At 34.9% G+C, this 13,918-nt stretch overlaps 1 protein-coding gene across 1 annotated transcript in view; it reads left to right on the top strand.

Moving 5' to 3' along the window:
• SCAMP1 (secretory carrier membrane protein 1) overlaps nucleotides 1–11,000 on the top strand; it is a 42,621-nt gene extending 31,621 nt beyond the window's left edge. Inside the window, exons 6-9 of the mRNA XM_048290514.1 lie at nucleotides 2,354–2,513; nucleotides 4,174–4,275; nucleotides 6,065–6,182; nucleotides 7,756–11,000. Coding sequence (XP_048146471.1) covers nucleotides 2,354–2,513; nucleotides 4,174–4,275; nucleotides 6,065–6,182; nucleotides 7,756–7,920 — 545 coding nt within the window. The 3' untranslated portion in view covers nucleotides 7,921–11,000. The remainder of the gene's footprint in view (nucleotides 1–2,353; nucleotides 2,514–4,173; nucleotides 4,276–6,064; nucleotides 6,183–7,755) is intronic.
• Nucleotides 11,001–13,918: the final 2,918 nt, after the last annotated feature.

The following is a 13,918-nucleotide window of genomic DNA, read 5'->3' as shown; positions in this document are numbered from 1 at the left end:
TTCATACAGTCTTAAGTGGAATGACAAAATCATCTCAACAATGTACATGCCAAATAGCTTCAGTACAACTTGTGGTCTTTATCTACAGTTCACTTTCTGACATTTATGGATGATAAAGTGTAGTTAATTAAGACAAGGAATATATCTAAGGAGAATTCTTCTGTTCAGGGAAGTTTATACCAAAAAAAGAATACTTGTTAAACTATTGTAATTTCCCATTGTTGCCTCTTGTTCTGGCATGAATGCCTTTTTTTAAACCTCAGCTGCTTCCACACACAAACTAGGAGAAGGTTTTCTTGAATCACACAGAGTACTCTATTGTTATAGCTGTGAAGTTGTCATACAGAAATTGCATGTTACAGACTTCTGCCAAAGACTTAGGTGATTTCAGCCTCCAAGTGGTCATTATTTTTTAATAGCTTGTATTATGGTTTAATTTGCTGAGGCAAGTAGGTGGAAGGTACTTAACACTTACCCTGAACCTACAAACACCTGTCTGTTCATACAAGAACAAAGCTTGCCTAGATCCTGTAGTGAAGGTGTTGGTTCAAAGGATAAATGAGTCCCTGTACCTTGCATCAAGCAGGCAGAGTGAAGGGCAAGTGCAGTGAAATGAGAATTGTCAGTCAAGACAGACTGCTGTCTTCCTCTATAGCTTGCTAATACTTGTTTTGTAAAGCTGAGACTCTGACAGTAGTGAAGCAGACCCCTGTGTTGCTGGTTTTAGTATCAGTAGTTGGGTGTGATGCTTCACCCTCTTTTGCACCAATGGTATTCTTTTAAAATTTGTCCTATTACCATAATTGAAGTTTTAAAAAAAAAGTTGTTTTGGAAAGTTCAAGCTCCACCAGAATTTGAATGTTTCTAGTAAACACAGGGGGTCTCTGTGTTTTCCAATATTGAGTAGAAAAAGAGAGAATACCTCTCTTAGTTTCTTGTACTTACCAAAGGAAGGAAGGAACCGGGATTTGTATTGTTTCTTTTGCTTCATGAGGCATAAATACCCAAATTCTGAAATGAGTTGCTTTGCTGACCTGTTGGGGCAGTGCTAAGACATGTAGGTGGAATAATTCCCTGTTACTTTAAAGAACAAAGTGCTTTGATTCTGGTGACTCTTACAGGAAGATACGATTTTTCTGACGACATGTTTTCAGTTTCATCAGTCTTTCATGCAATGATCTGTGCATCTTGCTTTTAAGAGTTTTTTCCCACTGTGTCAATTTAGGGCTTAAGTCGTAGTTGAAACAGCAACAAAAGAGCTTGAGGATTCTCTTTTTCAGAATCTTTATTCTGTTAACCCTACCATCCAGTAGAATGACTAAAATGTTTCTCTGAACTTAAATAAAAAAAAAAATCATTGCTGTCAGGAGCAGTTTGTGCAGTTATAAATATCCTACTTTATCCTGATCCATAAGGAAAGAATTTGTCCTCTGAGGCAGCAAAATCCCTCCTGAATCACTGGTTATTGCTGAACAAAGAGAGAAATTCATGTTCATCCTTGAAGTCTAGCAGAACTTACTTCTGTGCCAGATAGCATGAAGGTAGTAGTTGTAATGTTTCTTAATATTGCCTTACTCTGTTCTAAGAAGTAAACTTAATTGAAATAAAATGTGAAGTCATAATTCAAATGCATTTTCTTAGTAGAAATTGAATAGTTAACGTGTAATAAGGTATTCCAATGAGAACATTATAGTATTGAGCTAACCACAGACCACCAGAAAGGCAGATGTTCTAAGAAAGACCAGTGTTCTAACAAATATTTGAATATACAAAATATATTAAAGCATCTAGAACAGCTTCTTGCAGATTGTGTTTTACTGGGGAACATTCTTAGTGGGGTTTTTTGTTTTATTATATGAAAGACAAAAAGCTTCACGTTGAAAGATTATTTGGGAAATTTTTGTTTACAAATTTGAATGAGCACAGTGCTTATATTTTGTGATGCACTTTATGTCTTTTATGAGCTTTCTCTCAAAAAATATTCAGTAGTCTCATAAATATTTATATTCAGTTATTACTGTAGAAAAAAATGTCAATTATTGCAGCTGTGGAAACCTCTTTTTTCTTAATTTAATGTTTGAAAGTGTTTTATTGTTATGACAGGATATTTTCCATTGCCAGGTAGCTGGTGGTACTTGAATTTTCATGTTGAGTTCTTTCACTTGTGAATACAGGGTTTACCTGAAATTTAGAAAACTGTAAAAATCAATTTATTACAGAAGGCGTTGAGCAGGTATTAGTGTTGTCAGCATGCTGATGTTTTGTTTAAAATGCTCAGTTTGGGTGTAACTTTAGCAGTTGTAATAATTTATTGTTTGAACATAACATAATTATTTTGCTTTTGCTTCTACAGTCGATACAGTGACACTGTTTCTTAATATCTTTGGATGTTTGGCCTGGTTTTACGTTGATGCTACACGAGGGGTTGATTTTGGATTAAGTATTCTCTGGTTCTTGCTTTTTACCCCTTGTTCCTTTGTCTGCTGGTACAGACCACTTTATGGAGCTTTCAGGTAACAACTTCAGCTTGACTTAGGATATTTAAAAACTTGTCAAAATGCATTAACATTCCAGAATTTGCTTGATTATCATGATGATAATCCTTTAAAGTGCTTTCATTAGAAACAAATAGTATGTTTGCCATTAATGCAGTTGTTGAATTTGAAATATAGATGCCAATAGTTAGTAATATTGTGGAATATCCTTTAAGATATTTATAGTTTTTACCACAGACAAAATATTTGTAGGAAATACTTAACTTCGTTAAAGTTAATAAGGGCTGGTAACAGTTGAAAAGAAAATTCTCATTAAATCTCTGCCTCTTCACACCAAGAATTCGAGTAGGTTAGTAGTCAAGAGTGTCTTAAATTTTTTGCTTCTTGAATGAACTTCATAAATAGCTACTCTTAAAATTTTGCATTTTTAAGTCATAGAAACCTACAGTACTTGAAATAGCCTGAGATTCTTAAAAATTAGTAGAACAGGTATATAGTAAACAAACTAGTATTTTTCCTAGTCTTAGTAATCTTTGCAAACTTCAGAAGCATGAGGTGTGTGATTAAGAGTAGAATGATGTGTTTGCGTGCAAAATTAAACTTTTTTTTGGTGAAGATCAGCATGTAGAGATTTCAAATCCTGTACTCCTAAAGTTTTTTTTTTTTACATTGAAGTGATTCAGGATGTTCTCAGTTAAAATACTCTTATTCTTGCATAAAAAGATTGATGGCTAGAAGTTGCAATTAAGTGTAACACTTAGACTACAGGAAGTGTTTCTTTTTGCTGACCGAGGAGGTATTGCTGTACCCACAAATCTTTGAGGAATCATATAGTTTAACTTGCATTTCCTGTCTAGTAACTAAATCCATAGCTTTTCTTAATGAAAATTGCTGGTTCAGAAAGGAAGCCTACTACTTGCATATTGAACTTCCAGTTAGTTGCTCAGCTGAAAATGGTTATTGAACTGAACTGGTTGTATGGAAATTACAAACTCCCTTCTGCAGGAAGAGCTGTCAAGGGCAAAATCTGTTTCTGTAACTTAACTAAATGATTTCTACTTTCTTAAGAACTCTAATAGCAAGCATATCATATGATCATTAGTTTTGATAGTAGTAAGTTGAGTCTTCATTAAAATTTTGCCTGGACATTTGTATTTGGCAGGGAGTTTTTTTGATTTTCAGTCTTTTTAAGGCTGGCATTTTAGTAATTTAAGCAGCAAATGTATTTTGTACATTTCACTTTAAAATAAGAGCTGCTTCAGTGTTCTGGTGTGCCCTATGTGTCAGTAATGTGATAGGAGCTTTTATTTCCTTTCACAAGTTAAATGTTTACTTCCCATCTTGCAGCACTGTGAATTTCACTCTGAAAGTGGAGCAGAATTCTTTATACAAACTTAAATGGTTAGTTGAAGAGCCCTTGCTGTGGGCTGAACAGAACTCTTCTCATCTTTCTTAGAGGTGCATGTGGCAAAAACACTATATTAAAGAAGAAAGAGCAGCTCTTGTAAATAAATGCTCTAAAAAACCACAGAATTGCTGATACTTCAGATCATTGTTGATGAATGAAAGTACTTTTCCTCTAGTTAATGCAGAAATAAGTTAGATTAGTACTACAGAATTTGAATAAAAATCATGAATTTTCTGGCTGCTTTAATCTTTTCCCCCCCACCTCTTTCAGGAGTGACAGTTCATTCAGGTTCTTTGTGTTCTTCTTTGTATATATCTGTCAGTTTGCTGTACATGTACTTCAAGCTGCAGGATTTCAAAGATGGGGAAACTGGTGAGTATTCTGTTTGCTGTAGAATTGTACTGCCTGTAAGACAAACACTCATATTTGAAGTAACAACCGCAATACAGTCTTTGTGTTTTCAAAGGAATAATCTTGTGTTCACTGGAATGTTACATTTAACTCTCAAAAGAAAGCATTTTTGAGTGCTCTTAACTAGGAGAAGTGGGTGAAATATATCCAAAGAATGTGAGGTACTTCTGTTACTATGTTGGTCAAAATTTTATCCTTCAATTTAAACCACTTTGAACTACTCTTTTATACACTACCTCCTCTATTAGTAGGAGTTAACTCTAATAGGAGTTATTACTCATTCTATATTTCGGGTAAACAAATAAAAATTTAGACATCCATAGTACACTGTTTGGATATCTTTTTGTATTGTTAGTTATTTCTAATGATATTAATGTACTTGCTCCTTATTGAAATTTATGCCTAAAATTTGCAGAATGAGTTAAGGCATCTGGGTGAATATAGTGGTATATCTTTGATATTATTTGAAGAGTTCATTTGTCTGAGTCACCTCTCTCTATGTTCTGTAATAAGTTGATTTTTCTTTTAAATGTTTGGAAATATGTAAGCTTTTACATGAATCTTGTATATATATTATCTTTTATTTGAGTCTTTGAGGTCTAATACGTAGATTTTACAAGGAGAAGCTGTGGAGAATCAGTCACTGTCCTTGGAATAAAGGAATTAACTAAAAGCAGGGTTGCAGTAGCCAGCTGGTAATGAGTGGCAGTGCTGTAGTTGGGTAATGACACTTCCCTGTATCAGTGCTTTTTGCTGCAAACCTCCAAATATATGCAAGGCAGACAAAACAGTATTGCTTTAGAACGGTTATGTAAGGAAAGATCCTGCTTTATTTTTTTTGCTCTGGAATCCTCTGTTTTGCGTATTCATCCAAGCCTGTGAAGTGTGCTTTTAAGTGTACTTGGGGAAGGAGTATGGAAAGTAGCCAGATCATCGGAAAATCCTAATCACAGTTTGGATTTTGGGGTTTTGTGGTAGATTACAGTAGGACATAGCAGATATCAAAGCAGTTTGAAACAGGTAGGGGAAAGTTTTAAGGTTTGGATTTACATAAATTTTTGCTTTTTTTTTTCCTAATATGGAAAAATCTTTTTCATCTTAATGCATGGGGTTTTGTTCTTAAGGCAACCTGCTTTTTTAGTTTTCAAGTCTGAAACTGTTGGTGTCTATTGGTGTTTCAGTTTTGAAGAGTGGGGAAATGCTTGAAGTAGATACTGATAGAGCAGTTTTTTCTATTAGTTCACCTGATGCTCTCTACTTAAGAAACTTTATTAACCTCAGTTGAGAAAGTATCACTATGTGGATACAATTAAAGGAGTCTTCCCACACAGGAGCTGTGTATGTGTGGTATGTTTCTGTTCTGTATTTATAGAAGTTAGAAACTCTATTTTTAGGGATATTTTCTCTTCTACAAATTCATGTAGTCTTGAATCAATCTGAAATGACAGTATAACAAAATAACCTCAAGAAGTTGATCAGCAACTCTCTAATTTCTCCACAATTTTGCTCAAGGATAATATTTACAATGTTTACAGTGTTTTTGCATTTTTTGTGGAATAAATGGAAACTAAGCTTTAAAAGCATACCATAGAACCAAAATACGCTTTTGTAAAATTCCCATTATTTTTCTTTTAAAATATTCAAAATGGTTGAGAGCCAGGAGGTTATAAAGTTTTCTTTGGTGAGGGTATGTTCGGTTAAATGATTCATGTGTTGTACTAGTAACGTTTGTTCTTTCTCTTTCCTTCAGTGGGTGGATTTCATCTCTTACTGGACTTAATAAGAGTATTCCTGTTGGCATTATGATGATAATCATAGCTGCACTTTTCACAGCATCTGCTGTTATCTCACTAGTTATGTTTAAAAAGGTAAGTTACATATTATTCCCCTCTTTTGTTTCCTGTGTTTGATTTTGCTTTCTGTCTTAAGAGAGGTACTCTTTCACAAAGTAGTGGGGATTAAATTATAATCAAGGTGAGCCTTACCTGTTAACAACTGTACAGTTTTGCTTATACTCTTGTGGAGTTACAAAATGCTGTTTGTACAATGTAGGTATTTTCAGCAAATGGGGAAGGATAGTTCTGAATAAAGAGAACCTGGGAGGTAACCCCACCATGAAGGAGTAGGTGAATGCACTGGACGTTACAGTTGTAGCTGTAGATGCCAGATTGTTCATCAGGCACAGGGAAGTTTGACTCAAGTGATTGCTAAGTTTCAGCTCTTACCAAAGTCATTCCCACTAAAATCAACAGAGATGCTCAGCACCTCAGAAAAGGATTTTTATTTCTCTATCTCCATTGCTTAAATATTTTATTGCCAGCTAAGGATGCAGGAGCATGAAAACTCAAAGAAATATATTCTTTCTCTATGGTTACTTTTGGTAAATTTCCACCCAGAAGATCCAAGTATTATAGATACTGATGTGGTAGTAAGTCATTGAGGTAAATGTAACTGAGAATTCTGATGATGATGTGCTGGCTGAATTCTAATAATTCAACCTCAGTTACAGTTAGGTTTAAAGATTTTACACATACACAAATTCTTCTGACCTGTTTACAGTAAACTAGAAATTTTAAGTGTGTGCCTGGTGATGTCCTTTTTTGTTTTCTGTAGAAATACTCTATATAGGAGAGAAACAAGCAAGAAAAATGTATGGTGGAATACATTTTTACACTTTCCTTACTGTATGCATCTGGATTCTTTTCAAAAATCTGCATATTCTTATATGACTTGATGTATCTTTATGGATGAGAACTAGTCACATTTATAAGAGAGAAAAAAGTTACATTAATTTTTCCTGGTACACTGGAATGAAAATGTCTTTGCAAAATTATTTTACAACCTTTTTGTGACTTAACTGAGTCACAAATAGCATTTGAATTTTAATACTCAGGTAATTGAAGTTACTCAGGATATTTTGCTTGTCTGTTTTTGTTGGTTTTTATTTTGTTATATGCCATATTGTTAAGAGTGTAAGTCATATTGTTTGTTCATCTGGTTATTATACAGAGCTGTTGACCATCACACTAGTTTAGCAAATGTGTACTTGTATAATTAGGATATTTTGAAATTTTTAATGTTCAGTCAGAGTGTAGCTTACTCTTGTAACCAGTCAGAGTAATTAAAATGTTCCTAAATATTGTTGTAGCAAAAAGTTCATGTAATATACATCACACATTTTAGTAAACACGATGAGACCCCTCTGAACCTGCAAACAATTACAAGTATTCCCTGCAGTCAAATTGCATGTGCAACTGGACAGTGAAAAATTCAAATGTTTGTGGGAAAAAATTCCATGTTCTCATCTATGCATTCTCTCAAACACATGAATAAATCACATTTCCTCTCCTCACGGCTCCACTTTGTGTTTGAGACTTTGCTATTGGTGTACTAAGAAATGGGAAGTGTGGCACCATTTTCTCACTGCTTTTCCCTCCGTAGGTGCACGGGCTCTACCGCACGACTGGTGCAAGCTTTGAGAAAGCGCAGCAGGAGTTTGCCACGGGAGTGATGTCCAACAAGACTGTACAAACTGCTGCAGCCAACGCCGCCTCGACAGCAGCCACCAGTGCAGCTCAGAATGCCTTCAAGGGTAACCGAATGTAGGGAAACAAAGTCACCGTGGTTCTCTTCAACTGTTCTTTATTTTGCAGTCGCTTGCTGTATTCCCTAAACGCCTAGATGAAAATTCACACAGCACATTTGTATCTTCTGCAGCTGTGCATGGGTTAAATGGGAAATGTTTGGTTTATTTTATTATAAATTTATTTAAGAAGAAAACCATTCTTTTCCCTTCTTTAACATGTTGAATTCTGCAATGTAAAGCTTTCCATATTTTTTGGAGGATAAATAATTTCAACAATTGGCCTGAGAATGAACTGTGGTATATAATGATCAAATAAATGTATTAAGAATATGGAAGGTTTTTTAGCAGTTCACTCCAGTATGTTTTTTTTAACTTCAGGAAAGCACTTCAGAGCAATTATTTTCCTTTGCAACAACTGATTTCTCTATTTCTACCGTAAGAAGTGGGGTAGACTGAGAGATACTGAAAGTTAGGTTTCACTACTGCTTTTGCAGTTTCAGCAGCTGCTGGGGGTCAAATACAAGTAAGGCAGAGAGTATAAATTCTTTTCTTGTTTGGTTTTTTTGTTGGGTTTTTTTCTTTTTTTTTTAGGATTAAGTCTTTTGATATAAACCTGTAAGTTTGCATGAATACTGTTGAGTTACCTGATCTTGTTTAAGTAGTGTTTTGGTCCAGAATTTACCTGCGCTACCTTATAGCATTTGTTTGTATCTATTTCCATGGAGTATTCTCTACCTGTGAGAAATTACTATGGGGCATAAATGTTCTCTGTAATAGAATAGAACAATTTAAGGAAGTTAACTGGTGATTTCAATCACAGAGCTAAATGATTATATATTTGCTATTTTTAACTTCAGTATTCACATATCCCCTGTCCATCTTCTATGTGCAGTGGTATTTTTGTTTCATTTGGGATTTTTTTGGTTAGTTTTTTGTTTGGGTTTCTTTTCAAGAATAGATTTATGTTTAACAGTGGTACTAAATCTCTAGGCTGGACAGTCATTCTGTTTACTGCCTGTCCAAAACACTATATATACAGTATTTAATTTTCTAACAGGAGTATTGTCTCAAACCAGGATCTTTAAGCAATGGCATTTAACAGATACTTGAAAGAATTTTAATGTTAACTCAGCCATCTCTGTGATGTGCTTTAAGCTATAGAAAAAAAGCTTCTAAGCTATTTTGATTTGGTAAAGGGAGAGATGTTTATCTTTAATAAAGTCAAATTTTAACTCATTGAAATGGAGGCCTAAGAAGTTAGATTGGTGCTGTGAAACTAACATAATGGTACATACCATCACAATATTCTAGAATATAATATAATCAGGTCTTAGTATAGTGTGAGTTTCTCTCCTTCGAAGACTTTATATTCTTGGATTGCCTCATGAGACTTACATACAATACTTCAGCAGTTTTTCAAACTCTTCTAAAAACTGGAAAGGCGACATCCCACAACCTGTGTAAGTACATACTGTGGCTGAAATTAATTCAGCTCTTGAGGTGAATCATCTTTAATAACACAGCACAAAATTCTGAGGCCTCTCCATATTCTGAATGTGGACTGAATTTCATAGATTCTTTTTCACTACACTACATTCATAATAACAGAAAAAATACTCATTTAAAAAAATACTTCCCTAGCTTAATCCCTGAATCAGTAATATACTGTTAGCATGATTCTCCCATTAGTCTCCTTTCTTTTACCAATTTCTTTAAATCTGACTTGAATTTGAATAAACGTCATAGTTTCACCTATGCTGAAGTTCACATTAATGACTATACTTGCTTAAATATTCTATGTAACAAGGCTGTTAAAATGTCATAATAGTGGACATGCAACATTGACCTTAAATTTGTGTGGAATGTTTTTAAAGCTTTGCAGATGAAAGTCACTGTTCTCTGCCGAGATTGGGGACCATCATTCTCGCAGCTGTGTATCAAGATTGTTCTTTTCATATTTTAAACTTAACATGAGGGTTGTATCTAGGAACTCTGCTATGGATTACTTTTAAATCTAAATTTAGGCAATTCTTTTGGTATCTCTTGGATAGGAATCCCAGGGACATCATCCTTACAGTTTAACTGAAGTTGAAGATTGCATAATAATATACATTACCAGAAAAAAAACCCAAACACATTAGGAATAAAATCTGAATTTGACAGGTAGATTTTTTTTTTAAATGTTTGACGGTTCCTTGAGAAAACATATGTAATGTTCTGTGTATAAGAATTGTTGATTTCTAATATCATGGTTTGAATGTACAGATTTAAGCCTTCTGAGTGAAATTCAGGGTTGTGTCACATGTGAATTCTTTAAACCAGAAATCTCTGACACTTTGCAGCCCAAAAGGGAGGGAAAAGTTTGTTTTTTGACAACAGAAGGCTGAGATTTGTTAAAATATTTTGTACCTAACAAAAATTGGATTTTATGGTCTCTTATTAATCAGAGTATGGCACCCACTTGAGTTGTCATTTTGTAGTATTGTGACAAACTGAGTACAAGGTATGAAGTTTAAACACTGGAATGTCAGTAGTCATTGATCTGTAATTTAGGAGTTGTTTTTATTTATCTGAGGATGTTTGTATATTTTGTAAATTACTAACAATGTTCTGCCATCCTGGTGAATGTCATGGTTCTGTACAAATGCACTTCTTCTGTCCCTCTGTTGCATGTCTCGGTAGTTCAGAAGTTTTGTATATTTATTGTATTAACACAGTGTCATAGAATAAAAAAAGACTTTTTTCCTAGGTGTTCGCTCTGTATAGTTTTGACCAATAATGGGGATTTTTCTTCTAACAGTCAGGGTGATATGCAGGGAGGATGATCTATATAAAAGTCTGACTTGCTTTTTATAATTCTGTATATAGATGCTGTATTTCTGCTGAAATGGTGAAGCAAAATGTCCACTATCAATAAATCTGGTTAAAGAGAATGAGTCTGCTCAACTGTTAAGAAGAAAATTCTTAAAATACTTGCAGCTTACCTTCTTGTGCTGTAAACTCACAAGGGTTAAAATTAAACATGCTCTGTCATGACTGAATGGAATTCTACAGGTATTAAGTGAATCTTAAAACATTATTGAAAGTAAAATGAAGTTGCAGAAAAAAGAATTGCTTTGGTAGTGTTTATTTTTCTCATTTCTGCCAGTGAATCAACATTTCTGTGTCACTCCTGTGTCCTGCTTTTTCCTTTTGTTTTTTTTTTAGGCACTATCACAATTTGTTGATTTTTTTTTTCATATAGTGTCAGTTGTAGCACCTGCTCTCTACTACTCACTACTGGGTGTCCTTTGAAGGGCTGAATGACTTCATCTAGACCACTGTGATGTAGATAAGTTTGTAAATGCATGATACAGAGAACAGTGCTCTGAGGTACAGTCAGGATTATTTTGGGAGATGGCAGACATGTTTTTGAAGACACTTCTACATGCATGCATCAATTAGTATTGAAATTCTTCATCAAATTGATCTGTCTTTGTAATTTACAGATCTAGGATGGTGGTGACAGCAGACTGAAGCAAGAGGTTTTGTACTTTCTTGTAAATGTAAGCACGGTTGTGCCATATGATCCACTCGTGTTTTATGTTTAGAATTAGTACACAATTTTAGTGCTTTTGTGGGAGATAATTCCTCTGGTTTGCTGAGGTTACTTTCCTCAAGAAGTTGTAAGCATGGAGTTGGAAAAGCATGCACACACTGAGAGAAAAGCATGGGTTAACAGAACTGTGATTAAAAATACTCAGTGATACTTCTGGAAAGATATTTCTGTCAAGGAAAAGGCACACACCCTGGAGCATTCTGGTTATGAATCCGTAGTAGGGCACAGTAGGTCAGATAATTAAAACAATTAGGTTTGACTCAGTTACATTAAAACATGTATGAATTAGTTTGTCCATTTTTCTACAAATTAATTTTATGTCTGCAAGTAGTTTTTATTTTCATAATTAGAAAAATCAGGAAGATTTACAAAGGAAGTAGTGCAGATCACTTAGCAGCAAAAGCCAGTGAAACTTTATACAAGAATTAAACTAGATACTGTGTCATTGATACTGAGAGGAAAAGAAAAAAGAAGTATGACTTGTGGCTCATGCTGCCATACATTTTGTTTTGGAAAAAAAAATATCATCCAGCAGTTTAATTAAAGTATATACAGCTCAACTAAAATGAGCTTTTTGTTGGATGAAAGTGATTACATTGAACAGTTGTGCTTTCAGTGCATCTGTTATATTGTCTCTCAATACACTTGGAGCTTCCTGTTGACTAAGTGTGTGTCTGTGTGTGTGTGTATATTTACATATTTATGTATTATATATATGTGAAAATAAGTGTACCATCCTGCTTTTAGTAAGTGCTCCTTCATGTTCCTGTTACGTTACACTCAGATGGGCAGGAAAATACTTCAATACAGGGGAGCTGCTCTTTGAGTGTTGAGAATATCAGGTTTTACTTCTTTATATCCATATTTCAGGAAGGGAAACTTCCAGCTGGAGAGGTGAAAAATGTTTGGGACTGATTTTTATTGATAAAGTTTGAGGCTGTATTAGCAAAAACAGGGCTGGTGCAGGCCTGGAACACAGGCTTGCCTCAATTACTTGTGACTCTGCACTCGGTTTTTTTGCTCTGCAACTCTGTACAGCTGGAGTTGGGTAGGCTACACTGACTGGAGTCCAGACCACTGTACAGAACAGCTGCCTCTGACCACTGGTGCCTCTGTGGCATCATCTGCTCTGCCACTGTTTCAGCTGACAATGCTGAAAGTAGATTTTATCATGTTTATAGCCTAATTAAACAATTACATATGTCTGAGCAGTAGTCATTGCACACATGCCAAAGCATGGTTGCTGTTTTTCCGTGCAGAGCTGTTGTCTTTGTTGTGCCTGTATTTTTTTAGAGGAATGCATGATGTTCTTTTTAGAGGAGTGCATGATGTTTTAAAAGAAAAAATGCATATCCTGGATTGGACAGTGGGGTTACACTTTTTGTCCAAGGTAAGAGAGCAATTGGAAGTAGTTAGAATACAGAAACACAGAATCGATTAGGTTGGAAAAGACCTAAAACACTCCTGAGATCATTGACTCCAGCCTACGACCTATGTCATTAAATTTGGAATTCTTTTTCCTTTGCCTTGGTCAGACCAAGTTACTGATCCCACCACATATGAGTTGTACCTTAAGCCAGTTACAGATATTGATTCCTATGCTCTCAGAATTTCACTGATATGAAGATACTCCAAATAAAAGGCATCTATTTGAAAACAAGCTTTCAGTGAATTGCAGAAGACAACATCTTTGTATTCCTGTCACTCTGATACTGGTAGCAGACATTCACTTTGTGATTGCACCACTATTCAAAATCCAGCTGGAGCTTGGAGAACAAGTTACTAGGACAGAAATCTGTAACAATACACACAATTGGAGACCGGAACTTTGTGCTCTCTATTGCCAACTCCATTAGCTTTACTGAAGAAGGAAGGTAATTTTAGCTATTTGAATTTTAGCTATTCAAATCAATACTTCATAATTTCTTTAAGCAGTATTTTAGATTTGTAGAATAAATGTTCTGTCTATGCCTGTTTTGAAGTTCATGTATTGACTGTGGTAGTGGTACATTCAGTGGCACCTGTCCCCTAACTTCTGAACTGTAGGTTTCTAAATGTTCCAAGTTTTAACCAAGAGCTACTTCTTGGAAGTTTAGGAACTGTTAGAAGTGTAATGAAACTATATGTAATTAATTATATATAAATTTAATAGAAGTGGGCCATCACAACTAAGTGACATGCTGACTTTTCTTTAAACTGCTGAAAGCCTTGTTCCCGGTTCTGCCATAGACTGGCTTTGTAACCTTTCTCTAGTGTTTGTCTTGTCACAGCTGAAAGCTAAAACACACTGTGGCAAACACCATTTTAAAAGTCTGTGTGTGATGAAGCAATATTTGTTTTACAACTGTTACTACCCCTTTTCATGAGAAAGGAAATGCAGTGCTTTAGTTGCAAAATGAAACACATTTGTCAGACCTGTA

The sequence above is a fragment of the Corvus hawaiiensis genome, chromosome Z, assembly GCF_020740725.1.
Source record: "Corvus hawaiiensis isolate bCorHaw1 chromosome Z, bCorHaw1.pri.cur, whole genome shotgun sequence".
Taxonomy (NCBI): Eukaryota; Metazoa; Chordata; class Aves; order Passeriformes; family Corvidae; genus Corvus; species Corvus hawaiiensis.
This window is presented reverse-complemented; position numbering and strand designations above follow the sequence as displayed.